A 27,562-nucleotide genomic window follows, 5' to 3' on the forward strand; every position below is an offset into this window, starting at 1 on the left:
TGGAAGTAGGCTTGTGAGTAGAGAGAAATAACAATCACAAGAGACCTCCAAGTTATGTTAAGAATTGTATCCCTCTTCTCCTCTAGCTGTGGGAAACAACAGAGGTTTCAGGGTGAAGAGAACATAAGATACATATAATTAAAAAATAACTGTGAATACAGTGTAGTAATTACAGGAGTAGAAAGACCAACACTAGCAAGATGTGTTAGATGTGCCAGAGTCTAGTAGTACACTTGAATATATACAAGTCTTAAAAGTTACTACGTGTCTTTTAAGAAAAAGCCTACTAACCCCTGATTATTCTTCACAACAGTATTTATATTCGAAATATATCTGGCATATTTCAAATACCAGATTGCCTTTGGAGATTTGGAAGTAGTGGTGAGCAGTGTGATGTGAGAATGTCACTAGCAGTGGTGTATAGACTTGTGTACACATGGGAATGTGTAGAATAGCTTGCACAGGGGAGAGGGTAGAGATAGGGAGATAAAGTGAGGTGTTCCCCCCCCCTTTAATGATCATGGTAGTAATGGAACAAATGTGAGACCACTATTTTTATTTTTCTCCCCAACTCCCGCCAGATCCTTTCCCCTCCCCCACATTCATGTTGCTTTCTGGTAAGAGACTGTTATACTGAAAAAATTCATGTTTGTAGGAGGTACAATGGAGTAATAAAATTTTATGAATCTGAATAATAGAATAATCCTGAAGACACTAAATTTTATATTAATTTTAATGTGTACTAACTGAAAATAAGTTGACTAATACCTTTCCTGTAAACAAAGATCTAGAAGAAAGTCTCATTGGGCTTCATTTGAGTCGTGATATTTAGTGAATTTGAGGTGACTTTTAAAGAAGTATTTTAAAGCACTTAGAGCATTGTAAAGAAGCATTTCACTCATGCAAGTTAATAATCTTGAATAAAAGATTTGGAATGTGGTCAAGTGTTCTGTTAAGGCATTAAAATTATTTATATAGAAGCTGCACATTATGTGTAAGATCTCCAAAGGAATGTAATGCAATAAAAATGGCAGAATAACACACATTAAGAATTGAACTTTAAGGAAGGAATCAATACAAAGAGGGAACCAAGACTCAGAAGAGTATTAATGAAGCAAATTGAGAAGTTTGTGAGTTGGACTTACTATTGGATGTGCATCCTTCTTGTTAATTTATTTTCAGTTTTCTTTAGACTTTTAAAAGTGTTGTTGAGGTAGAATTTAGTGCTGTGTTGTTTAGTCAGAATCAGAGCCTAGAATATATATGAATTCTGTAAGCCAATTTAGTACAATACAGCCATTATAGAAAGTTAAATTATTTACACCTAAAATGAAGTAAATCAGTGTCTGGGATGATGGCTTAGAGGTTAAATACAGGTATTCACAGACAAGAGTACTGTGGTGTGAACATACATGTGTGTATAACACACACACACACACACACACACGTGTATATGTATATATATATATATATATGTATATATATATATATATATATATATATATGCAGTAAAAAAAGTAAATGAGCTGGGCAGTGGTGGCGCATGCCTTTAATCCCAGGACTCTGGAGGCAGAGGCAGGCGGATCTCTGTGAGTTCAAGGCCAGCCTGGGCTACAGAGCGAGTTCCAGGACAGGCTCCAAAGCTACACAGAGAAACCCTGTCTCGAAAAACAAAAACAAAAGTAAATGAAATAAATAACATTAAGATAGAAAGTTCAAAATGCACTATTAAACAAAAGTAAATGAAATAAATAACATTTAAGATAGAATGTTCAAAATGCACTATTTTGTAATTTAAACGTTTATTGTTGTTACCTTGAGGTTGTTATTTTTACCTTATGTATGTGGTATAAATGGATTTTCTTTTTTCCTATATTTGGAAATAGTTTTAATGGTGTATTGTTTATCACTTTCTAGTGATTGCATGTTGATGTGTGAAATTGTTTATAGGGAGACTATACCTCGAAAACTAGCAAATGCTACATGTAATGATTTCATTTGTTAATTGTACATTTAAGAGAATGATAAATTGTTACTAATGTGGATTAAACTTAAGGTTCTTCAGGTAGTCAGTTTCAATAGCTTTCAAAGTTGGAAATACTCTTCCAGTATTGAAAACTATTATCTGATTGAGCAAAGAAGTCACTCAGAGCATTGACTACCAAGCAAAGTTCTAACAGGTGTCTCTTTTATTGCTCTAATCTTATTCATTTAAAAGAACACTAATAGAGTTTGACAAAAATAGCTATTTTGTGACCTTAAGTTGGCTGCATGGAATTAACAATAAAGACGATTGTATTTTTAATTATTATTCATCATTTTTGTCCTATGGATCTTTCAGGGACTGCCCTCTCCCTCCCTGCAAGGGCTTCTCTAAGTTGCTCTGGCTGTCCTGAAACTTGCTCTGTAGACCAGGAAGTTCTCAGACTCACAGAGATCCACCTGTCTCTGCCTCCTGAGTGCTGGGATTAAAGGCATGCGCCACCGCCACCACCACCACCACTCAGCTTCAGATGCTTTTTTTTTTCCTTTTTTAAACATAATTTTTATAGATTCTTTGGGAATTTCATATCATGCCCCCCAATCTCATTCACCTCCCAGGCCCACCCTATCTGTACTTCACCCTTGTAGTGCCCTCCCAAAGCAAAATTAGAAGCACAAACAAAAATATTAATTAAAACAAAGCAACAACTAAAAAGCAAAACAAACAAAAATCCACTTCACTCCCCTGTCTTTGCCACCTCTCCATCACCTTTTCATCTGTCTTAGTGGCACTGGGCTGCTGTATATCATGCAGTGTACTCATGTCCAAACAGCTTTATTTGCAAATGTTCATTGTGTAATGTGTTGTTGGTTAGGTTCCAGGCCTCTGACTTCAGGTACACCATCAATACTAGACCCTCATCAAAACTCCTCTGCTGTTGCCAGAGTTCATGGATATCCCGTGGCTATGGTTTCATAGGACCAGTCCCTTCATGTGCTCATAGATGGGGTAGATTTGGGGGTGGACCAACTCAAAGCCCTAAATGTGTGCCTAGATGGTAGCTGAGTTGGTTAGTCAAGGTCACTGGGACCATCCTCCTCAGGCAGGGGGTGGAACCAGCTCTCCCATGTTGATGGTGAGGGATGATGCTATTCTTTTAAAGAGCCAAATGATAAGCATTTACTAGTGTACTGCCCTCCATGATTTTATAAATTCCTCTCAAGCCATTTTTTAGTCCTGAAGAATTAGTCTTGCACTCATATTTTATATTTTATAGAGCAGCTGTCATTTCCACATTAATTTATTCCTTTTTATTTTAGGGATAAATTTTATTCGGTGCTGTGTGACAGTAGATAAGGAGTGTGTGTATTTTGGTTTACTGAAGTTTATGAAAATAGAAATATTAACTGCTACTGTCAGTGATCCTAGGTAAGGGAAATAGTTGAACTGAACTGCATTGTATTTATTTTATTAATTTGTTCACTACAATAATCTGGCATTTTCTAGGGATTCAACTAATGAAACTACTGCCCATTCTGATGCTGGCAGCGAACTTGAAGAAACAGAGGTCAAAGGAAAACGAAAAAGGGGTCGTCCTGGCCGGCCTCCAGTATGTATTATATTTGTCTTTGTGCTTCATTGCTTTCCCATAAATAAGCTTGGTAGGAGTTGTTTGTCAGTTTTAGTATTAATGCTGTTAATATTTTATGGTTTTTATTCCATTGACACAACAGAGATTCATGGGAACTTTGCTTTGGCTTAGCAGTGTCAGAGAAGGGAAATTTGTTGCACCTTTGTTGTCTATACTTGAAAGTACAAAGGAAATGTTGAATAAAGTTCAGTTAAGACATACTGCTTTTCTCACTTAACTTTTTTTTTATAGCTCCTAAATGTGAATTTTAATAATAATATTTTAAAGCTTGAGGCACGTTTTAATAAACAGTCTTAATGATTCATGAGTTGAAAGTTTAGAAGAGTTCAAGGTGACCTTACTTTGAGGGGCATCTTTATAAAATCTATGAGTTTCAGTTACTATTTAAGCATAATAAACTTTGAAAGATAGTAACAATATATCAAGATTCTCATTCATCTATGATCTTATTTGCTATTGTACTAATGTTTTTTTTCTTATGAAAGATCTCATGAAAAATCCTAGCTTTCTTTATAGAAGACATAGTAGAATAAGCTTTTCTATATTTTCGTTACTGAGCTTCAAAAATTATCTAGTATGACTAGTCTTGTTTCATTTCTCCACCTATGATATTTTTTAAGGCCAATCTAGACATTATTCCTTCTGTAACCATTTCAGTTGGTGTGTCTTTGTATTCAAACCAACTGTCCTATCTTATCATTTCACAATCAGCATAGAAAGCTTTTTTTATTATCAAAAGGTCTGATGAGGCTTTCTCCCCACCAAAAATAAGCCATCACTGGGTAGCATTAATTACCATCTAGGTGTTGTGTAAGGTGCTTTACTTTTGTGGTGTCCATGTCAGTGTTTAGTTCTCAGTCTCCATATTTTTATCTCCCACTCCCCAACCCCTCTCCAATGTCCTTCTCAAGTCCTCCCTGTTTGTTTTCCCCATGCCTTTGACCAACTGCGTGTATGAGATTCTCCCAACCTACCCCTTGGATTTGATAAATTTAGTTGAATACCTCACAGAATTTAGGGAAACTATTTTAACAGTCTGTTATCAGTATTGCCGCTAAAGAGAGAAATAGATGGGGCAAAGTATGGGAGAAGGGTTAAAGACATTCAGTGCCAATTAATTTGTGTCATCCTCCAGGAACTTCATCCTATTCAGCTATATGGAATCCCTTTGAACCCTCTTCTTTTGGCATATTGTGGAAACGCCCTCATACATAGTGTCTTTAGATCAAATGGGGAAATTCAGCAAGACTTGTACGCATTAGCATTCTTCTTGTCCTTACTTTGTATGTCATTCCTCTCTCCAGTGTATGGAGCAAGAACGTTCTGTGTTAAAAGGAGGATCTTAGGAGCTTCTTTTGGGCAAGATGGGTAATACACTTTTTAAATTTTTCTTTATTTGCTAGGTCCAAGAGAGGAAAGTGAGAGGATTCCTATGACTAGTCTTAGGAATCAACTTACAGCTTGTAATAAGTGAAAACAAAAACATAAAATATCATAATTATAAAAGCAAACACATAAGGAATCTCCCTCACTTAGTATCATCACTCTTAAGATAATATTATCCTCAAGTAATTTTACAGTTTATAATCATTTCATAGCTGGTATAAATTTTAGAAATACAGTGTATTGGGTATACTCATAATGCAAATAGAATCCACCCATTATAATTTATGGTTATGATGTTTGTCTTAGTCAGTGTTCTGTTGCTGTAAAGAGAGACCATGACCAAGGCAACTCATATGAAAGAAAGCATTTAATTGGGGCTGGCTTACAGTTTAGAAGTTTGGTCCATTATCATTATGGTGGGAAGTGTTGGTGGCACATAGGCAGACATGGTGCTAGAGACATAGCTGAGAGTTCTACATCCTGATTTCCAGGCAGCCCAAGAAGAGAGACCACTGGGCCTTGCCTGAACCTTTGAAAACTCAAACCCTTCCTCCAGTGACAAACTTCTTCCAGTAAGGCCAGACCTACTCCAAACAAGGCTATACCTCTTAATCCTTCTCTATTGCCATTCTGTGATGACTAAGCATTCCAATATATTGAGCCCATGAAGGCCACTCTTATTCAAAGCAGCACCACAGTGTTTAATCACTTGTATATGTAGGCAGATAGGTAGGTCTTTCTTAGTGAGTTAGTGAACATGACTTTTTGAATGTAGTTTTTATATCTCTTTTACCAGATTTATTATTTTAGGGCCGACCTTATGAAAAAACATGGTGTCTTTCATTTGACTGTGGCCTTGCTTCCACTTGCTGTATGCTTTGTAACTGTATGACCTTTATTTAAAGGGCAAAAATTGTAGAGAAAGACATGCACTGTAATCTTTCTAATTCTTGTTCATTTGAAGAAGTGTTTGTTCCTATAACTTTCCTTATACAAACATTTTGAGAAGAGTGAAAGAACCTCGTAATTAGTGTGAGATTGTTTCAGTTCCTCATGCATGCTACCCTGTGAATATTTCGAGAATATAGACAGGTTGCCTTGCTTCTCTGGGATTCATGGAAATTTGTTCTCCAATGAAAAAGTTTCAGATTAAAGACTGCTTATATCGTTTTCCTTCAAGATGATTATTGTGCAGTATTATTTTAATTTTGATGTGTATACAGCTAAGCCTCTACAGTATGCTTTTTGTAATTTAAAAGTTTTGTATATCTAGATGATTAATTCTTTTGTTGTGCCATATATGACTGGAGTTTTTATGGAACTGCTACTACCAATCTCATAGGTAAATAATTCAGATTTATTCTGTGGTTGTTTGAATGATACTATTTGAATTATATCAAAGATAACTTATTTTCAAGAATGATAAGACATTTTCTATTAACCATCTTTGTTTTGAGTGGTCTCAAATTTTGGTTGATACACTTTTTAAAAACTACTTTATTCATTACATTTTCCATTATTTTTGGTGGTTTTTTTTGTTGTTTAATTTTTTAAAATTTGTGTGTAGGTGTGTGTGCATGCACATGGGTGTGCTCTTTTATGTATGCATATAAGCATGTCTGTGGAGGTCAGAGGTCAAATTACAGTAGTCAGTTCTCTCCTTCTACTGTTTGAGTTCCAGGAATGAAATTCAGAGGTCAGGCTTAAAAGAAAGTTTTGTTTGTTTGTTTGTTTGTTTGTTTGTTTTACCTGCTGAGACTTCTTGCCCGCCCATTTTATTTTTTTGAAAACATTAATTGGTATATAATAACCTTACATGTTTATGGGGATAAAATATGACACTTTCTTTTTGTATGTGGGTGTGATTTGTGTACATTGTGTGAATGAACATGTTTATTTGTATGTTGGTGCTTGTTTGTACATGTGTATCTGTGTGGTACATGTGTGCCCGAAATTCACATCGAGAATCTTCCACCATATTCATTGAGGCCTAGTCTTTCACTTGAACCCTGAGCTTGTGTGTGTGTGTGTGTAATTCTCTACCAAGTTAAGGAAAACCAAACACACACACACACACACACACACACACACACACACACACGCTAGTCAGCCTGTTATCTCAGCTTTCTGAGGTTGGAATTAGAGACAGCCACCTACTTACTCTATTACATGGGTTCTCGGGAACAGATTCTGGTCCTCACACCTTCCTGGCAAGAAGATTTTCCACTGAGCCCGAAAGTGTGTTTGACGCATACACACAATATGGAATGATTAAATCAAAATCATTAGTATATGTATTCATATTAGACATAACACATGTTCAAAGTTCTATTTTAATTATAAATTAATTGTTAACCATAGCCATCCTACTGCGTTATAGAACACAATCTTTCTAATTGTAATTTATTGCTTGTTAATTAACTTCTCTGTATCATGCCCCTCCACTCTATGCTTCTGCAGATATGTATTAGCTGATTGTGTGTGTGTGTTTGGTTTTCCTTAACTTGGTAGAGTAGTACTCCAGGTTCATTCTTATTGTCATAAATGGCAGGATTCTGTGCTTTTTATGTGGGTAGCTGCAGGACTGGCGGGAGAGAGAGATTTGTCCTGCCTGTGGGCCAGGCAGGAAAACTCCAGCTACATTTATTGATATCCTCCTTTATTTCTATCATATGTTTATTTTTAGTTTGGATCATTTTGAATTCCTTATATAATTATATCAATCCCACAACTAGTTAGCAATATTTTTTTCCCCATTTTATGAGAGGTCTTTTTTGCTCTCTATTTCCTTTTGCTGTATAGAAGCATTTTAGCTTGATATGATCCCATTTGTCTCTTGTAGTTTTGTTACATGTGGTTTTGAGAACTTTCCAAAGAAGTCTTTATCCTTATTATTGCAAGGTCTTTCCTATTTTTTTTTCCTACTAGGTTAATAGTTTTTGGTTGTACATTTAAGTCTGTTAATCCAGATTTTTGTAACTGGTTTCATCTTTCTACACATACATCTATCTAACGGTTTAAAAAACTGATTATTTCTGGATTCTTGATTTGTTCTATTGTCCTATGTCACTATTTTTTGGCCAGTAATGTGCCCTCTGATTATACAGCTTTACAGTGTGTTTGAAGTTAGATTTTGATATTTCTACTTTGTTCTTTTTTCTCAGGTTTACACTTGCTATTTGGAGTCTTTTCTGGTAACATTCAATTTTTAGGATTATCATTGGTATTTTGATAAGGATTGATTTGAATCTAGGTTGTGTTGGTTACTGGAAACATTTTTACAGTATTACTTCATTTCTTGAACATGGGATATATTTCCACTGTTTTGTGATCTATTTACTTTCATTTACTAGTGTTTTATAATATTTATTGTAGAGATCTTTTAATTTTTTGTTAAGTTTGTTTTTAGATATTATGTGAATGAAATAGTATTCATTTTCTCCTCTTATTTTTATTAGTTTTTTTTGAAAATCTCATATAGTATATTTTGATCATATTCACCTCTCCTCCAACTCCTCCCATAACCATCCTCAATTCCCTATTCACCCAACTTTGTATCTTTAAAAAATAAATATAAACTCATTAAGTATAGTTTATGATGCATATATATTCTTGAATGTGTAGCCTTCATTGAAGTGTGGTGTATTTACCAGGGGATGTACCCTTGAAGAAAACTATCTTGACCTCTCACAGCAGCTGTCAGCTACCAGTAGCTCCTTAACTCAGGGTTGGACTTCATGCCCACTTCCATTATAGATTTTTGTGTGTGGTGTGCTTAATTCTCTGCAGGTTTTGTTCATGCTGTCTCAACTGCTGTAAATTCATACATGCAACTTCCTGCTATGTCTAAAAAATACTGTTTCCTTGCAGTCATCTACCATGTATAGTTTTTACAATCTTCTGCTCTGTAGTCTACCAATGTCTTTGAGCCTTGGGTGAAGGGGCTTGACATTCTGCAATACCTGTTCTCTGCACCTTGATCAGTTGTGGTTCTTTGTGTTAATTGCCATCTGCTACCAAAGGGGGGAAACACACACACACACACACACACACACACACACACACACACACACACACACACAAACAAAAACTTCTGATGAGGGCTTGCACTAATATGTGAATATAATATTAAATAATTAGGAGTTGGTTTAATACTATGTCCATTTAGCAGGGTATTATTAGTAGGTTCTTCCTTGGAGAATAGGACCTGTCTAGCTTCAAGTTCTTAGCCCTAACAATGATGCCAGCTATCGATTTCAGTTGGTGGAGCTATGTGCATGTTATTATTGCATCAGTGGGCATGTCTTGCCAGGCTGGGTCATTTTTGTAGTGAACAGGGTTCACACTTTGGTAAGACTGGTGATTTCTTTTCTCCTCCAGTAGTGTATATGGTAGCACTTTCCAGCACTGTGAAAGCTAGCCAGTAGGGATGAAACTTCTAGATCAATAACGGCTTGATTTCTCCATGTCCTAGGATTGAAGTGTATTCTTCAGCAGTATCTTATTGTCAAGTTCTTGTCAATAATCAGGAACATTGACAGTAGCCTGTAATGTTTGGGGGTCTGTGGGGATGTACTTGCCAACAGCTCCAAAGGATAACCCATTCCTAGCACTGATCTTTTTGTTATCCTATGATGCCTATAGTAGGGGTGTTATTGCCTTATTATAGGTAACTCCATTTAAACTATATATGTATATATTTTAGGAACCTTCTACAGTAAGAGGTTTCCATATTAAAATTTCAATGTGTTTTTAGTGTTAGTTATCCCTCCTGTCTTCTGTCATCTACTCTGCCCTTCTATCCCCCTCTCCTTTAAACCCTTCCTGTACCATTATCCCTCTTTAATGCTTTTTATTCTACCTTGTTCCATCTCCCTTCCTTGAGCACACCCCTAACCCCACTTGGCCTCTACTAATTTCCTGACTTCTATGGGTATTCCAGTTGTAACATAAATTATCTGAAGATTCAATGCTAACATCCAAAAATGAGAGAAAATACACATTTATCTTTCTGGGTCAGGATCACCTTACTCAGAATGGTAATTTTCAGTTCCATCTATAATTTCATTTTTCTTAACAGCTGAATAATATTTCACTGTTTAAATGTATCTTTTTTTCATTATTCACATATCAGCTGATGGCTGTTTCTGTTTCTAGCTGTTGTGAATAGAGCATCAGTAAACATGGATAAGCAGTTATCCTTATAGTAGGATATAGAGTCCTTTGGTTATATGCCTAACAGTGGTATAGATGAATCATGTTGTAGATCTATTTCTGGCTCTTTGAGGAACCTTCATACCAATTTCTATAGACTGCCAGTTCTCATTATGACCATCAATGAATAAGTGTTCCTCTTTCTTCACTTTTTTGTCAGCAATTGTATTTTGGTTCTTAGCCATTCTCATTGGGGTAAGATAAAAATCTCAAGATAAGTTTAATTTGCATTTTAACCTGATAGCTAGAGATTCTGAACACATATATTTTTAAATTTTTCTCAGTTAATTGTATTTCATCTTTGAGAACTCATGTTTAGTTCAATTTCCCAATTTCTAAAAATTACGTATGTGTGTGTATGCACATGAATGTGGGTGCCCACAGAGGCCAGAGGTGTTGAATTCCCTGGAGCTGGAGTTATAGACTAAACATTGTGGATGCTGGGAATTGAACTGTCCTCTATAAGAACAGTATGTAGATGTAACTTTGAATGGTCTTATTAAATAAGAAACACAGAGCCAAATGCAGACTTAAAAGCCCAGAGATTGAGCAGTAGCCAAGAGTTAAGACCACCTTCTTACCCCTCGCTGTCGTCCTTCCCTTGAGAAAGAGACCTACTTCCTGTGTGTCTGTATTTTTTATTGACTTTCTGTTCTGCCTTCCCATTGGTTCTAAACCCAACCACATGACTTCCTCGTCACTGCCTGTCTATACAGACCTCCAGGTCTCTTTGGTTGGTACTTGGATTAAAGGCGTGTCACCAAGCTGGCTATGTCCTTGAACACACAGACTCTGCCTGCCATGTGATCGGATTAAGAGCATGTGCTACCACTGCCAGACTTCTGCTAAATGGCTTACTGTTAGCTCTGACCCCCAGGCAACTTTATTTATTAACATACAAATAAAATCACATCTCAGCACAAATAAAATATCACTGTAACAGTACTTGTTCTTAACCACTGAGCATCTGTCCAGCCCTCCACGTAAACACTTTTTAAATTGAGTTTTTGTTTTTTTGATATTTAAAGTTTTTAGTTCTTTGTATGTTGTAGATACTAACTCTCTGTCAGATGTATAGCTGGTAAGGATTTTTTTTTTTCTTTTGAGACAGAGTTCCTCTGTGTAACCTTGGCTGTCCTGAAGCTCGCTTTGTAGACCAGGCTGGCCTCAAACTCACAGAGATCTGCCTGTCTCTGCCTTCCAAGTTCTGGAATTAAAGGCATGTGCTGCCACCACCTGGCCGTTAGTAAGGATTTTTACTCATTTTGTAGGCTGCCTCTTCGCTTGGATGACAGTGTCCTTTGCTGTAGAGAAGTGTTTTAGTTTCATGAGGTCCCATTTATTAATAATTCACCTGTGCAGTTGGAATCCTGTTCATAAAGCTCTTTTCTGTGCCAGTCAGTTCAAGTCTTTTAGATTCAGAGTATGAGGTCTTATGTTGACACCTGGAGTTGAATTTGTGCATTGTGAGAGAATTTTTGAATCTGTTTATTTATTAGAAATATTGACCTATTATCTTTGTTATTGAGTCTTTGTCTGGTTTTAGTACCACCAGGGGTGATACTGGCTCTGTAAAAAGAATTTGGGAATGTTCCTTCATTTTTTATTTTGTGGAATAAATTGAAGAGTATTTATGTTCTTTGAAGGTCTTGTAGAATTCTTATCTGAATCCAAGAGTCCTCTGGTTTTTTTAAGTTGGAAAGTTTTTAATTGTAGTTTCTATTTCCTTGGATGTTATGGGTCTATTTAAAGTGTTTATTTCATCTTGATTTAGCTTTGCTAAGCTATGCATCCAGAGATTTACCATTTCTTTTGGATTTTCTAGTTTTCTGGAATATAGATTTTAAAAATATGTGCTTAGGATTCTATGAATTTTCTCAATGTCTGTTGTAATGTCTCCCTTTTAATCTAATTTTACTAATTTGGATCCTCTCTTTTGGTTAAAGATTTGTTATTCTGCTTAATCTTTTCAGTGAACAAAGTCTTTGTTAATTGATTCTTTGTATTTTTGTTTCTATTTTATTTATTTCAGACCTTATTTTGATCATCTCCCATTTATTTGAGATCTCTCAAATTTTTTTTTTAAAGTATTTAGTGCTATGAACTTTGTTCTTAGGATTGCCTTCATTCTGTCCCAAAGTTTTTAGTATTTTGTGTTTTCATTTTTTTCTATTCTAGAACCTTTAAACTTTTTCTTGACTTCATCCTTGACCCTGTTGTCATTCAGTAGCATCTTGTTTAGTTCTAGGACTTTATGTACTTTCTGTAGTTTCTGTTGCTCTTGATATCCAGCTTTATTCCATTGTAGTAAGATAGAATTCATGACATGATTTCAATTTTTGTATATGTGGAGTCATTCTTTGTGTCCTAGTGTATGGTCAATTTGGAAGAAATTTCTATAGGCTGCTGAGTCCATACTATGTGTGTTGGAATATGGCCCAAGAATGGAGTCCTGTGAGGAAAATTCTGAGTGATTGTGAGAAATTAAAAAAAAAAAAAAAGACATTGGAATGTATTTTTACACTTCTCCCAGGTGTAGCAGATAAGAGTGAGTTTACTGGGGCTGTAGAGATGGCTCAGTGGTTGAGAGCAGTGACTGTTCTTCCAGAGGACCTGGGTCCACTTCCCAGCATCCACATGGCAGCTCACAACTGTCTGTAACTCCAGTTCCTGGCTTTCTGACACTCTCACACAGACATACATGCAAGTGAAACACCAATCAACACAAAATAAAAATAAATTATTAAAAAAAAAGTGAGTTTACTTCAGTTGTTGTTATTCATATGCCTCTTTGGAAGAAAAATAATGTTCTTGTTTTACTACATGTTGCTTGTCCTTGCAATTGTACACTGCATTCATGTGACTCTTCTTAACCCTCTGAGTATAAACTATCTGATGCTCTGAATAAATTTAGCTATTGCATGAGACTTTAGTCTGCCTCATTTATCAGCTCCATTTCTCAAGTCTCACCTCCTCCAGCGTGGCATATGCACTTGTATTAGTCATTATGATTACTTTCTTGAATTTTTACCTGATTATTTTTACTTTAAAAATTTTGTATGTGCATGATATGTTGTGCTTTTGTGTTGGTGTGTGTACTTAGTCTACAAATGCAGATACATTTGTAGAGTTGCAGGGGTGGGGTGGAAAATGAATGAATGTGAAGTCCAGAGGTTGAAGTTGGGTATCTTTCCTTTGTTTTTCATCTTTATTTTTTGAGACAGGGTCCTGCAGTGAACCCTGAAGCTAAGTTGGTTGGCCAGTGAGCTTCACTGAGGCTACAGGCACTTGTGCGTTATACCTAACCTTTTACTAGAGGGCTGGGCATCTAAACTCTCATGTGTGCATGGCAGGTATCTTACCAATGAAGCTATCTTTCCAGATCCTTATGTTTTTGAGACAGTTTCATGAAACCTAGGCAGGTCTGGAGCTCTTAAATCTTCTCCCTCTGCCTCCCAAGTGCTGGAATAACAAGCATGTAATAACATTCCTTGCTACTTGAGTTTTTTTTTTTTTTTTTCACACCAGTCTTTCTTGGTATATGTGAATGTTGCTGGATTTTGTATACTAATTTCTGATTTAGTTATAATTTTATATGTTGATTTGTATTCACAGTGTCCTGTCTCTTTCCTGAGTTTTGCTAATCCTATCAGGTTTTTGGTATAGTTCTTAGTTTTCTTTGCTTTATATATATGATTATATTACTTGCTAATGATTAAATTCATTTCCTTTTTTAAAATTTTGATCATTTTTATTTCTTTCTTGGTTGCTCTGATTAGGACTTGTAGTATTGTATTGAACAATTCTTGTCTTATGCTAGATTTAGAGAAAATGCTTTAAACTTTTTCCCATTCAGTATGGTATTAGCTGTTTGTCTTAATGTGGCCTTTATTTATAATTAGGGACATTTTTTTCTATAAGTAATTTGTTGAGAATTTTTATCAGGAAATCTTTAATTTTATCAAATGATTTTTTTATCTAACCATTGAAATGGTTCTGTGGTTTTTGTCCTGTGTTTTCTTGATATCATATGTCAAGTTTACTGATTACCATATTTCTTGCTTGGTCCTGTAAAGTAATATTTTTTTCTATGTCATTGGATTCAATTTTTTTAGTATATATTTGGAATTTTTGCTTCTTTTTAATTTGTCAGAAATATTGGCCTATAGTCATCATCATCTTTTTCAGCTTTCTCTTCCTCTTCTTCCTTTTAAAACTGTTTTATTGTGGTATAAGAGTAATGTTAATGTCATACAATGAATTTTAGGATTGTGTCCATTTCAGTTCTTCGGAGTAATTTGAGCAGAATTAGCATTTTTTTCTCTTTAAATATTCACCAGTAAAGCCATATGGCCCTGGACTTTTTCTTTGTTGAGACGATTTTTCTTATTTTTGACATAGTCTAATTATTTGGGTTTGGGTTTGTCTTTTAATTTCCCGGAGCTGAGGACCGAACCCAGGACCTTGAGCTAAATCCCCAACCCTAATCTTTTTTTTTAAAATAAGTTATTTATTATTTTTGTTTTGTTTTTTGATCCTGGGTTTCTCTGTGTATACCTGGTTGCCCTAAAACTTGCTCTGTAGACCAAACTGGTCTTTTACTCAGAGATTCATCTGCCTCTGCCTCCCAAGTGCTGAGATTAAAGGCATCACCCCCACCTGGTATGATACATTTAATAAGTTTTATATTATTTTGCTTTCCTTTCTTTTTGGGAACAAGTTCTCATGTAGTTCAGGCTGGTCTTGACCTTACTGTGTAGTTGCTGATGATTTTGAGCTTCTGATCTTGCTGCTTTCATCTTCTAAGTACTGCAGTTACAGGCTTGTGCCGCCATGCTAGCCTCTTGAAGTTTTTATTTCTCTATTATTTGATTTTGGTATGTCTTATGTTTCCAGAAATTTATCCAACTTTTTTTTTTTTTTTTTTTTTTTTTTGGTTTTTCGAGACAGGGTTTCTCTGTGTAGCTTTGCGCCTTTCCTGGAACTCACTTTGTAGACCAGGCTAGCCTCGAACTCACAGAGATCCGCCTGGCTCTGCCTCCCAAGTGCTGGGATTAAAGGCGTGCGCCACCACTGCCCGGCTATCCAACTTTTTGAAAGCATGTAGTTAGTACAAGTACTTTTTGTTAGGAGTTGTAGCAGGAATCTTAAAAGGTCTTATTAATAAAATCAAACCTAGAGCCAGGTATTTGAGATGAACGCTGGAAGATCAGGGAAGCAGAACAAGCCACAGCTTCCTCACCTCGCCAATTCCTACAGCTGATCCTGTTTCCTCAGACTAGAAGCCTCTGAGTTCTCATCCAAATGGATCTCAGCTGAACTGCTGCTCAAAAGCCTAAAAGCTTAACCAGCCAAAAGCTTCTAGTTTCTGGTCTTCACACCTTATATACCTTTCTCCTTTCTACCATCTTCCTGGGATTAAAGGCATGAGTCACCATGCCTGGCTTTTTCCAGTGTGGCCTTGAACTCACAGAGATCCAGATGAATCTCTGCCTTTGGAATGCTAAGATTAAAGGTGTGTGTGCCACAATTTTCTGGCCTCTATATCTAGTGGCTGTTCTGTTCTGTGACCCCACATAAGTTTATTAGGATCCACAATATATTGGGGAACACAATGTCACAAGGAGTAACATTGTTAGCAAATTCTTAGGTGTCATTTTAGGAAGCTTATCATAATAGTTTTTATAATATGCTATTTTTCGATTTCATTAGGATATTTTACTTTTGCAATTGTCCTACTTAATTTTTTATTATTATTTCTTTGTTAATAATTATAGCCACATTCATAGTTTTAGTGGGTTCTTTTATACCACTTGCAATAAAATGAGTCATACACTCAAGTGAGTTACACAAATTTTTTATTTCCAGATACATTAGAAACATTATGTTTACATTGTGTAATAATGTAATTAAACATGTCCATACCTCAATGATCACTTGAGTCTTTGGTGATTGTTTTTGATTTAGGAGGTCTTTGGTTCTGTGTTGCTGGCTACTGAATAATTAGGGTAGCAGCTGCTGAGTGAGTGCCTTCTGTAATTTCTTAAATTGACAAAGATGTTTGTCACATCAATTAACTATGTTACGAATGACTTCTCTGTATTTTTTAAAGTTCAGTTTTTCGTTATTTTCCCCAATACTATAGTTCTTTGTTCAAATCTTATATGTTTGTGGTCTGTGTGGGTGGGTGGGTGAGTGGGTGTCAGTATAGGTGTGTGATGGGTGTGGCCATGACAAATATATAGAAATTAGAGGAAAACCTTGTGGAGTCAGTTCTGTCCTTCCACCTTTATATGGGTTCTCGGAATTATACTCAGGTTACCAAGCATGTTCTGCAGGTGCCTTTACCTGCTGAGCATTTTGCTTTCCCAGTCTGTAGCAACTTCATTCAGAGTTGATTCCATCTCTAGAAGCATCTTTCTTTGCTTATCTTTAAGAAGCAAGCCATCATCCATTAATGTTTTATTGTGGGATTGTAGTAATTCAAGCTTTTAGACTTTGCTAGTTGTTTATACCATATGTGCCCTATTTCTAATTCTAATTATTCTGCCTCACATGTTATATTTTCCCCATTATAGTCTTTTTTATTTTTTTATTTATTTATTTTTTCCCATTATAGTCTTTAAGGCCCCAAAGTCGTTATTGACAACTGGTTTCATGTAATTTAATAATTCAGCTTATCCTGATACTCTGATTTCCAAACATAAATGACAATTTTCTTTACAATGTGAAGGTTTTCAGTGTACTTTGTGTAGATCTGTCAGCAGGATTACTGTCTGTGGTAGTTTTGCCTCAGTATTTCTTAAATTGAAAGGTTCAAAAGCTAAAATATTTCCTGACTCATAGGTTGCCAAATGAATGTTACTTTAACAGGCCTGAAATTAATCTCATTATATATCTCCTTCATAGCTCTAAGATGAACAGTTAATTGTCAACAAGCAGTACTAATTTGGAAGGAATCTTTCACTGCCCCCTGAACAGTAGATCTGAACCGGGGACACAAAATACTCAGTAAAACAGATTGTAAACAGATATGCTGTCATTCTGGCATTGCTCTATTTATAGAACACAGGCAGACTCAATTTAGTATAATTTTGAGGGGCCTCAAGATTTTCAGAATGGTAATTGCGCATTGACTTCAGCTTAAAGTCATCATTTGTATCAGTCCTTAACAAGACAGTCAATCTTTCCTTTAACCTTTGAATCCAGACATCCTCTCTAGCTATGAAAGTTCTAGATAGCATCTTGTTCCTGTATGAATCTGTTTAATCTAAAATACAAATTCATTATTTATTGACTGAGGGTTGGTTCACTGGTTAAAGCAGTTGACACAAAAGCATTAGGACTGGGAGTTGTTTTCTCAAAATATGTTAATACCGGGTAGGCTTGGAAGCGTGTTTGTAATTTCAGTTCCAGAAAACAGAGGTAGCCATACCTGCAAGTTCTATGTTTGGTTGAGAGAGATCCTACTTCAGTGAATAAGGTAGAAGAGGAATTCAGGATTTTAAGGTGAAAAGAAAGAAATGGCTGCTTGGTAGGAACAGGTTTATTTCAGAATAAACCTGAGTAAGGCTGTCATCTGAGAAGGTGAAGGAATGAACTTCTTTTACAGGTTAGGGCTGTTATGCTGGGAAGGAACCCAAATCTCATTTCAGGTAAGTAGTGTTACTGGTTAAAGAGAATGTGCAGGAATGGTATGAGTCGTGTTGACTTCAGGAAATTAACTTTGGGGAATTGAAATTGTTAGCCACAGGGAATGGGGTTGCTGTTTCACAGGAATGTTGTTCAGGGAGGCTGGGGTATTCTGACTGGAATTGGGTTGCCCTGAGGCTTGGAGGATAGTTGTGTGTCTTCTCACTTGCATGATTCCCAAAATCTCAGGCCTCAATGCATACGCAGACTAATGGGCCTGCACATGCCTATGCCGCCCCCCATAGAAACACGAATGCATATACACACACATAAAAATGGAAAAATAAAAAAATCTATTGTTTAGTATAACTATCTTCAGATAACTTTTGAAGTTTCTCATTAGCACCACTTTGGTTTTTTGCTTTTCTGTTGTGGGATAACATCGTGTATGTGTGTGTGTGTGTGTGTGTGGGTGGATTCACATGTGTGTGCAGGTACGTATGTGTTCACACTTAAAGTGAAGGCTTGAGGTCAGATGTGGTTCCTCAGGTGACTTTGGTTTTTTTAGACAATGTCTGTGACTTGCCCTAGAACCTATTGATTAAGCTGGATGGATGGCCAGCAAACCCCAGTGGTCTTCCCATCCTCATCCCCCTAGTCCTGAGACAAGCTCACACTATCACCCTTACCTTTTAATATTTATTTATGTATTTTTGTAACAGAAGTTCTTAGGCTCGAACTCATGTCTTCGTGTTCACCAGGCAAGCATTTTACGAACTGAAAGATCTCCCCAGCCTGTAATTGACAACTTTCCCTAAAGCTCCTTAACTAGTCTGTTAGATTCAAACTGTTTTACTGCTCCTTACTCCTGGCATTTGCAGAGAGATGGGGCCTTATGGATCAGGCTTTGCAATAATGGACCATTGCAGCTGCTTTAGTTTGTCTCAGCCACTGAAACTTTCTCCATACCACCATCAATGCCATTTTACTTTTTTTATTTGTATGTTTACTTCAGCAGCACTTTTAACTTCCTCAAGAAAATAGTCTTTGCATCCAAACTTGATTAAATTTTTTGGTGCAAGAGGTCTTTTTGCCTTTCTCAGCTTTGGACATATCTTTTATCATACACAATCATTTAGAACTTTTAATTTGGGTGAGATGGTGAACACCTTTAAGCACCTAGGAGGCAGATCTCAGAGTTCAAGTCTAACCTGGTTTATATAGTGAGTTCCAGACCAACCGTACCTACACAGTGAAACCTTGCCTTTAAAAACAGAAGGGAAGGGGGGAAAAAGGAAAGGAAGAAAAAGATACAACTCCATGCCATCTATAAAGAAAAACAAACTTTGATTTTAAATAAGGGACTTGGGCCTCTTAAACACTGAGAGGTTAGTGTAGGGTTGTTAGGGGACTCAATTTCAGTATTACTGCAGCTCAGGAAATATGGAAGTTTAAAGAGAATACAAAGGATGATGTACAGTCATTGGAGCTGTCAGAGCACACAAAGTATAAACTTTGTCAACTTGTATGCTTGTAGTTCATAGTACCCTAAAATAATAACAGTATCAATAGCAAATGTCACTACAATCAGCATAATGATGAAAATTAAAATAGTTTGAAATAATTGTATTTTTAGTACATGTTTAAGATTAAGTTTAAGCCGGGTGGTGGTGGTGGTGGTGGTGGTGGTGGTGGTGGTGGTGGTGGTGGTGGTGGTGGTGGTGGTGGTGGTGGTGGTGGAGCACGCCTTTAATCCCAATCCCAGCCCTTGGGAGGCAGAGGTAGGTGGATCTCTGTGAGTTTGAGGCCAGCCTGGGCTACAGAATGAGTTCCAGGAAAGGGCACAAAGCTACACAAAGAAACCCTGTCTCAAAAAACAAAAACAAAAAAGATTAAGTTTAGTATGTGTTAAGTAAGTATATGGTATTGGAAAACGATACCAACAGGCTTTCTCAAATCACAGCTGCCACATTCTTTTGTAGTATCTGAAATGCAATAAAATTCCTGTAATCTCTAAACAGACACATGATATGGTGTAATGATTATAACATTGTGATTTGACTGATATATCATCATATCTTACAATAGCCATCATTCTCTTGGTGATCTGTATGTAGTCTTAGGACTTAGGCTGACATTACTCAGATGTTTGTCTCAGGGAAATTTACCTCAGCTTTTCCCTCGGAGTACAGATTCATATCCAGATGTCCATGCAGTTCTTCATTTAATTTTTTTGTAGACCATAGATTTTTCAAAAATGAAATTCCAGAGCTTATCTCCTGCTTACCACTTTGTGCAGAGTAAAGTTTTCTCTGTAGTTAGTTGCCCAGGGAGTAAGAAACACCACCCTTAGTTTGCTTCTTCAGGTAGTATGCAGTCCCTTAGCAAATCTATAAAAAATGATTTTGCAAATTTTTATCATTGCTTTTAAACTGCAAAGTGCCATTATTATGCTTTTATCACATTTATGAGGCTTGTTTCTTATTTCTGGGTGCTGTTTCAGAATGTTCCCTGAGTTTTGTTATGTTTTGTATCCAATATCTATATAGCTTCCACTCTTTTTTATTTCAATTACTGTTCATGTCATTCTTTTTCATTGATACCTTCCCTAAGGATGACATTTACCATTATAGATCCTCCTCATGTGTATGTGTTGGTGTACATTTTTTTATTTCCTTTATGTTATTGCTATCTAACATGGTATAGTCATCCCTTAGTATCTCCAGGGGGATACCTGTTCTAATATGCTCCAGGCATAATAGATCCCTAAATGCTTAACTCTTTTTCTTATAAAGTGGTACAGTTTTGCATATATCCTCCTGAATATTTAGTCAAACTCACAGATCAAAAACCCTAGTATAGTGTAACTGATACATAGATAGATATCATACTGTTTCGTTAGTGAATAATGGAAGGAAAAGATATCTTTGTCTTTGTGTGTCTTGTGTGTTCAGTACAGGTTCAGGCAGTCAAATATTACTCTTGTGGACTAGAATTTTATCTTTAGCAGCTGCTCAATAAATGCTTATTGAATTAATATTTTGCTAAGCCTTCCCTCCTTAATATTTTAAAAATACCTATTTTGAAATAATTTCAGACACTGAAGATTCTAAGAATTTTACAACAAATTTCCATGATACCATCATGTAGATTGACCAGATGTTATCAATTTTACTACATTTGCTTCATGATACTGTCTTCTGCATTTTTGCATTTTTAATATATGCACACCTATGAAAATACATATTTAGTGCATATCAATCATTTTTACAATATATATGAGACCCATGGTATACTTTTGTTATTTTTGAACTGTTTTAGATTAAGTTGCAGGCATGATGCCGATTTATTTTTGTTTTGTTTGTTTTGGGGTTTGGTTTTTTGAGATAGGGTCTCTCTTAGAGAACCCTGGCTAACCAGGAACTCTGTGGTGATATATTGTGTGCCCTAATAAATTTTGCTGAAATATCAGAGAGACAAAGGAACAAGCCACAGCTACTTCTCACCTCACCAATTCCATGAATCCTCTAACTCCTCTGAGTCCTCCAGCTGAAAAAGCCTCTAGCAGAAAGGACGCTTCCACCGAAAAATCTTTAGTTCCTGTCTCCTCACGCTTTATATACTTTTCTCCGCCCAGCCAGTACTGGGATTAAAGGTGTGTGCCACCACTGCCTGACTCTGTTTTCTCTCCTAGTCTGAGTTAATCTTTTATAGTCCACGGTGACTTTGAACTCACAGAGATCCAGACGGATCTCTGCCTCCTGAGTGCTAGGATTAAAGGTATGTGCCTGTTTAATCTAGTGGCTTGTTCTGTTCTCTGATCTTCAGGCAATTTTTATTAGGGTACACAATAGATCACCACAGAACTCACTATGTAGACAAAGCTAGCCTTGAACTCACAGAGATCCACCTGCCTCTGCTTCCTAAATGCTGAGATTAAAGGCATGTGCCACCACACCTGGCCACCAGTTTACTTCTAATATTTTATTTACTATGTACATCTTTGAAATGAAGGTCATGGTGTGTCTTAGTTAGGGTTTCTTTTGCTGTGAAAAGACACTGTAACCACAACAACTGTTATAAAGGAAAACATTTGAGGTGACGGCTTACAGTTTCAGAGGTTCAGTCCATTATCATCATGGTGGGGATTCTGACGGCATGCAGGCAGACATGGTGCTGGAGAAGTAGCTTAGAGTCCTACATTTTACAAGCAACAGAAATTGTCTGAAAGTTACAATGAGAGAAGTTTGAGCAAAAGAGACCTCAAAGCCCACGCCCACAGTGACACTTCCTCCAACAAGGCTACACCTACTTCAACAAGCCACACCTCCTAATAGTGCCATTCTCTATGAGCTTATGGGAGCCAGTTACATTCAAACTACCACATGGTGTGATTATGAAAATCTAGAAAATAATATAATTCTGACCTCACTTATATGTCTTGTTCATATATTTTCAGCATTATTGAATTTTATTATTGGCATAGGCTATTAGGAAATGTAAATTTAAAAATATTATTCATAAACATTTATATCCATGTGGTGATGAAGGCAAAGTGATAAATAATAACAGACTAATATGATTTTATTAATAAAAATTATATCTTATAAGTCATGTGATACTCTTATTTAAAATTATTTTATATTGAAATTGTATATTTATTTTGTAATGTTCTATTCCATAATTTCTTATGTCTCATTTTATTGGAATATTCAGTGTTACTTTTCTACCTATCTTTTACCCTTTTGTTCTATTTTTGATAATGCTATCAGAATGATCTTACTTTTCTCTGTCCAAAATCAAGCAATGGCCTTGCATTCTAATATTTTATTGTGTTTTTTTTCTGATTTTAACCAGTTATAGTTATCACTTTCAAGGTAGGATTTTGCTTTTGTTTCAAGATAGGATTATGCTATTCATTTCATGCTGGCCTCAAATTATCAGCAGCCCTCCACTTCAGCCTCCTCACTGCTGGACTTGCAGATGAGTGCCACCACATTAGTCTCTGTATGACTTTTGTTTGTTTAATTTTTGTCTTTCTTGAAACCTCTTTCGAAATTATAGTTATGCCATTCTTCATAATACTAATAGACTAATTTATAAATCAATGAAGTACCACCATGCATCTTATTCTTCTGTGAACATTTTCCTGATTACTATTGTTAATCTTCCCCTCATTAGAAGGCCTTCTAGAACTTATTTGAAAACAAATTTCAATAGAAAGTAAATATATTAATTTCTTTTGTCATATATGTAGCTATATATAACTACATGCAGATAACATACAGTTTTCCTTTGCAGCCTGAGTTTCCTTAAACTCATGATCCTGATGCCTTCAAATGCTTAGGATTACAAACATTTGCCATTATGTAGGAATAGTTTACATACTCATTAAAATTTGCAACTGTGTATTTTTTCTGTATCTTTTATATATATATATATGTGTGTGTGTGTGTGTGTGTGTGTGTGTGTGTGTGTGTGTGTGTAATGATTTTGTGTTAAGCTACCCCAAAATATGTCAACATACATTAGTTGTAATTGGATAGCAACTATTTTCACACTCAGAGTTTATATAAAATCAGTGAATAGGGAGTAAGGATAAAGATATTATGTATCTCTCTGTATTACTAGCCCTGTGAATTGTGAATATTTCTTATGTTATTTATGGAATATGAAGTACAAGAGTTTATTTTTTACCCATGTGTTAATTACATTTCTTGTTACTTTGACCAAATGCTTGACAAAAGTTTCCTGGGGCAGGAATTGTTGGTTCATTATGGTTCATAGTTGGAAGGGAGTGAGGAGGCATGACCTCAATCAATTTCATGAGGTGGCTGTTTGCCTTGTATTCCATCACAGGAAGCAGACAGGTGTGATGCTTGGGTTTTGGTGTATACCTATACCAGACTTTCTCTTTTTGGGCCACCAACCAGCTCCCAAATCATGACATGGAGAGTTATTATTAGTTATGAATGATTGGCCTGATCTTATGCTTGTTTTTTGCTAGCTTTTATAACTTAATCTGTTTCCCTTTATCTATGTTTGCCTCGGGGCTTTTTACCTTTGTCTGTCTGTCTATCCATCTATCTATCTATCTATCTATCTATCTATCATCCATCCATTCATCTATCTATCTATCAATCATCTATCTTACTTTCCTACTTACTTCGCTGGCAGGCAGCTGCCTGGCTTCTGGCTCCAGACATGTTCCTCTCTTTCTCCCTTGTTCTCTTTGTTCTTCTCTTAAGCCTAAATATCTGCTCCTGCTTATTCTCTCTGCCCACCAGCCCCACCTATCCCTTTCCTGCCTAGCTATTGGCCAGTCAGCTTTTTCATAAACCAGTCAGGTGCCTTAGGCAGGCAAGGTGAAACCAGTGCAACACATCTTTACCTATTTAAACAAATGCAGCATAAACAAATACAACACATCTTTGCATCGTTAACAGAGGCCGCACAAACAAATATAAGAAACCTTCAGGTAATTAAAGTAATATTCTGCAGCATAAACAAATATAACACATCTTTGCCTAGTTAAAATAATATTCCACATGTATCTGTCTGTATCTGTTTCTCTCTTAGTTTCTGTCTCCCTCTTCTTCTATCTGTGTGCACACTTGAAACTGTTGAGATTGGCAAAATCTTAATAGGCTATTAAAAAAGTAAATCTTAAGGGAGTTCTTGGTTTAAAAGCCATTTGTGGTGATAGGTAGCTAATCAACTTTTTTCATTTCTTTGGTACATAATATTAATAATTGTATGGTGAATAAATAATAATGTATTTCGTGAGAAAATCTGCTTTCTAATAACTTATAATCTGTATATTGAGTTCTTCAAGTAATTTTGGTAACTGAAATGGTCACAGAAATGTTTCTAGAATCTTAATTTTTTAGGGGTGAATGTAAAATTTAAAATAGCAGTAAAAATGCTTTTTTTATTTTATTGTATCTTACCTTTCTTAATTTATTCACAGACTCCTTTAAGTAAGGACAACATGTAGACATTTTTAATTTGCTTACTTGTCTATGTGTATGTTTTTAAAGAAAGAATTCTCATAAAGTAAAAAAATTTAAACCTTTCAAAACAATATGTTAAAAGTTGTTGTGGATGGGTTCATAAGGTGGTTCAGTGGGTAAAGGTACTTGTTATTGCCAAGCTGAGCTCTTGAGTTCAAAATCTGGGATCCAGCCGGGCGGTGGTGGCGCACGCCTTTAATCCCAGCACTCAGGAGGCAGAGCCAGGTGGATCTCTGTGAGTTCGAGGCCAGCCTGGGCTACCAAGTGAGTTCCAGGAAAGGCGCAAAGCTACACAGAGAAACCCTGTCTCGAAAAAACAACAACAACAAAAAAATCTGGGATCCATATGGTGGAAAGAGAGAACCAAGTCCTGCAAGTTGCCCTCTGACCTCCATATGTACTCTACACAGACACATACTAAATAAATTCAAAATTTTTTTTTAAACATTGGAGATGGTTAACTGTCAGCTATAGTAAAGAGCTCATTATGGAGCTCAGGAGATTAGACACAAACACGAGTTTGAGAAGTTATTTATGTACTATCTTACAAAAATGCTTTTGTTTTGTTTTGTTTTTTTTGAGACAGGGCTTCGCCGTGTAGTTTTGGAGCCTGTCCTGGATCTCGCTCTGTAGACCCGACTGGCCTCAAACTCACAGAGATCCGCCTGGCTCTGCCTCCCGAGTGCTGGGATTAAAGGCGTGCGCCAATGCTGCCTGGCCAAAAATGCTTTTTAAATTAAAAAATGTAATGAGAAATCTTTGAGAACCCAGCTTAAATGAGTTATTCTTAAGGGCTATTGCTGCTGCTGTTAGTGTGGCAGCAGCTGCAGTTGGTTTTGTCACTATTGAGCTGCTGCAGCTCTGTTACCATTCATCAGACTGCACATTTGCCACTATCAGGGCCTTAAAGTTTCTGTGGCTCCTTCTCTCCCACCAATAAGCCATGAGGATGCAATAGTCTTTGCTGGATGTGCCACTGTCATGTGCTTTTTGAAGTTCTGCTTTTGGTTTTGCCTTGGCTGTTATGGCTCAGTCTTTTGCATTTGTCAGAGTAGTCTATTCTGTTGTCACTAGTGCTCCTTATCTATTACTAGCTAGCAGAGAGAGTTAGCAAGACAAGCTGAAGTTTTGGGGAACCTAATGTTGTAACCTAGGGAGAGTCGGCCAAAGAAGTGTCTCCCAACCAGCTCATCAGATGTGCCACATAGCCTGCATATGTAGTCAGAAACGGGGAATTACAATAAGTACAGTAGGCCTCCATGTAACTGTAGGATTGCGTTTACACCAGTCAGTGCACTGCTCCCTTTTGTTCCTGTCACAATGGTCTCTGTGCTACACCACTAGACAAAATACTGCCCCTCTGGCTAGAATCAAAGACTGCAGTGTCATCTAGAGTTTTCTGTGACTTGTAGTGAGTGTAAACTGAAATGGTTAACATCAGAGACCATACCTTTAGTACACCGTTTCTCAACTTGTGGGTCATGAACCCTCTGGAGGTTGAATGACTCTTATACATGGGGTCACCTAAGACCATCAGAAAACATATTTACATTATAGTTATGAAGTAGTAACAAAAATAATGACCACCGGGCGGTGGTGGCGCACGCCTTTAATCCCAGCACTTGGGAGCCGGAGGCAGGAGGATCTCTGTGAGTTCAAGGCCAGCCTGGGCTACAGAGTGAGTTCCAGGAAAGGCGCAAAGCTATACAGAGAAACCCTGTCTTGGGGGGAAAAAAAATGTTATGGTTGGGGGTCACTACAGCATGAGGAACTGTATTAAAGGGTTGTGGCCTTAGGAAGGTTGAGAACCACTGCTTTAGGAGCTAAAGCTGTGTTGCAGTTGCAGTTGTCCAGGTGCTTTCTTTAAAAAAAAAAAAAAGGGAGTCTGTCTGGCTGTTGGTTCAAGCAGCCTGATCACCAAAGAAGAGTCCAGTAGCTCCAGATCAGGTGGATCCAAGAGCCCCATCCCTATATTATGCTTATGTATAGCAGAATTAATATCAGAAGGAATGCCTATATTAAGAGCTTCCTATTAGCCATAGAATTTTTTTTTTTTTTTTTGAGACAGGGTTTCTCTGTGTAGTTTTGGAGCCTTTTATGGAACTCACTCTGTAGCCCAGGCTGGCCTCAAACTCACAGAGATCCACCTGCTTCTGCCTGCCAAGTTCTGGAATTAAAAGCATGTGCTACCACTGCCTGGCTTAACCATAGAATTTTAAAAAAACACTTTTAAAACAGCACTTCAAACAATGGTCAACTCTAATCCAGTGCCCCACGGGCAGTTGGGCTCATTTATGTGTTTTGGTGAGTTAAAACAAATTGAGATATTACTAAATGTCAACTTAATATACTTGTCCTCAGTTTGGATCATTTACCATATAACTGTGCTTGGAGTGGGTGGGTGGGTATGTCTCTGTGACCTTCACAGGCTGCAGAGAGACATGAATTTGGCACAACACAACTCAGTAGCCAGTGTTGGGTCAAACTTTAAGTGTCTGACCTTGATAGGTTTGTTGTAGGCTTATTTAAACACAACACTGTTTGATGAAAACTGTTCTTGTGATGATTAACTGAATTTCGCAAACACAACAATGCATTCCTAAATCTGTTTGAGGAACAAAGTAAGCTAAATATAGATCTGGCATGACTACATTGAAACTCTTTGTAAAGTACACTTGATAC

At 36.6% G+C, this 27,562-nt stretch overlaps 1 protein-coding gene across 1 annotated transcript in view; it reads left to right on the plus strand.

The window, feature by feature from the left end:
- Stag1 (STAG1 cohesin complex component) overlaps positions 1–27,562 on the plus strand; it is a 322,421-nt gene that overhangs the window by 83,808 nt on the left and 211,051 nt on the right. The window contains exon 3 of the mRNA XM_059268454.1: positions 3,491–3,593. Coding sequence (XP_059124437.1) covers positions 3,491–3,593 — 103 coding nt within the window. The remainder of the gene's footprint in view (positions 1–3,490; positions 3,594–27,562) is intronic.

The sequence above is a fragment of the Peromyscus eremicus genome, chromosome 7, assembly GCF_949786415.1.
Source record: "Peromyscus eremicus chromosome 7, PerEre_H2_v1, whole genome shotgun sequence".
Classification (NCBI taxonomy): Eukaryota; Metazoa; Chordata; class Mammalia; order Rodentia; family Cricetidae; genus Peromyscus; species Peromyscus eremicus.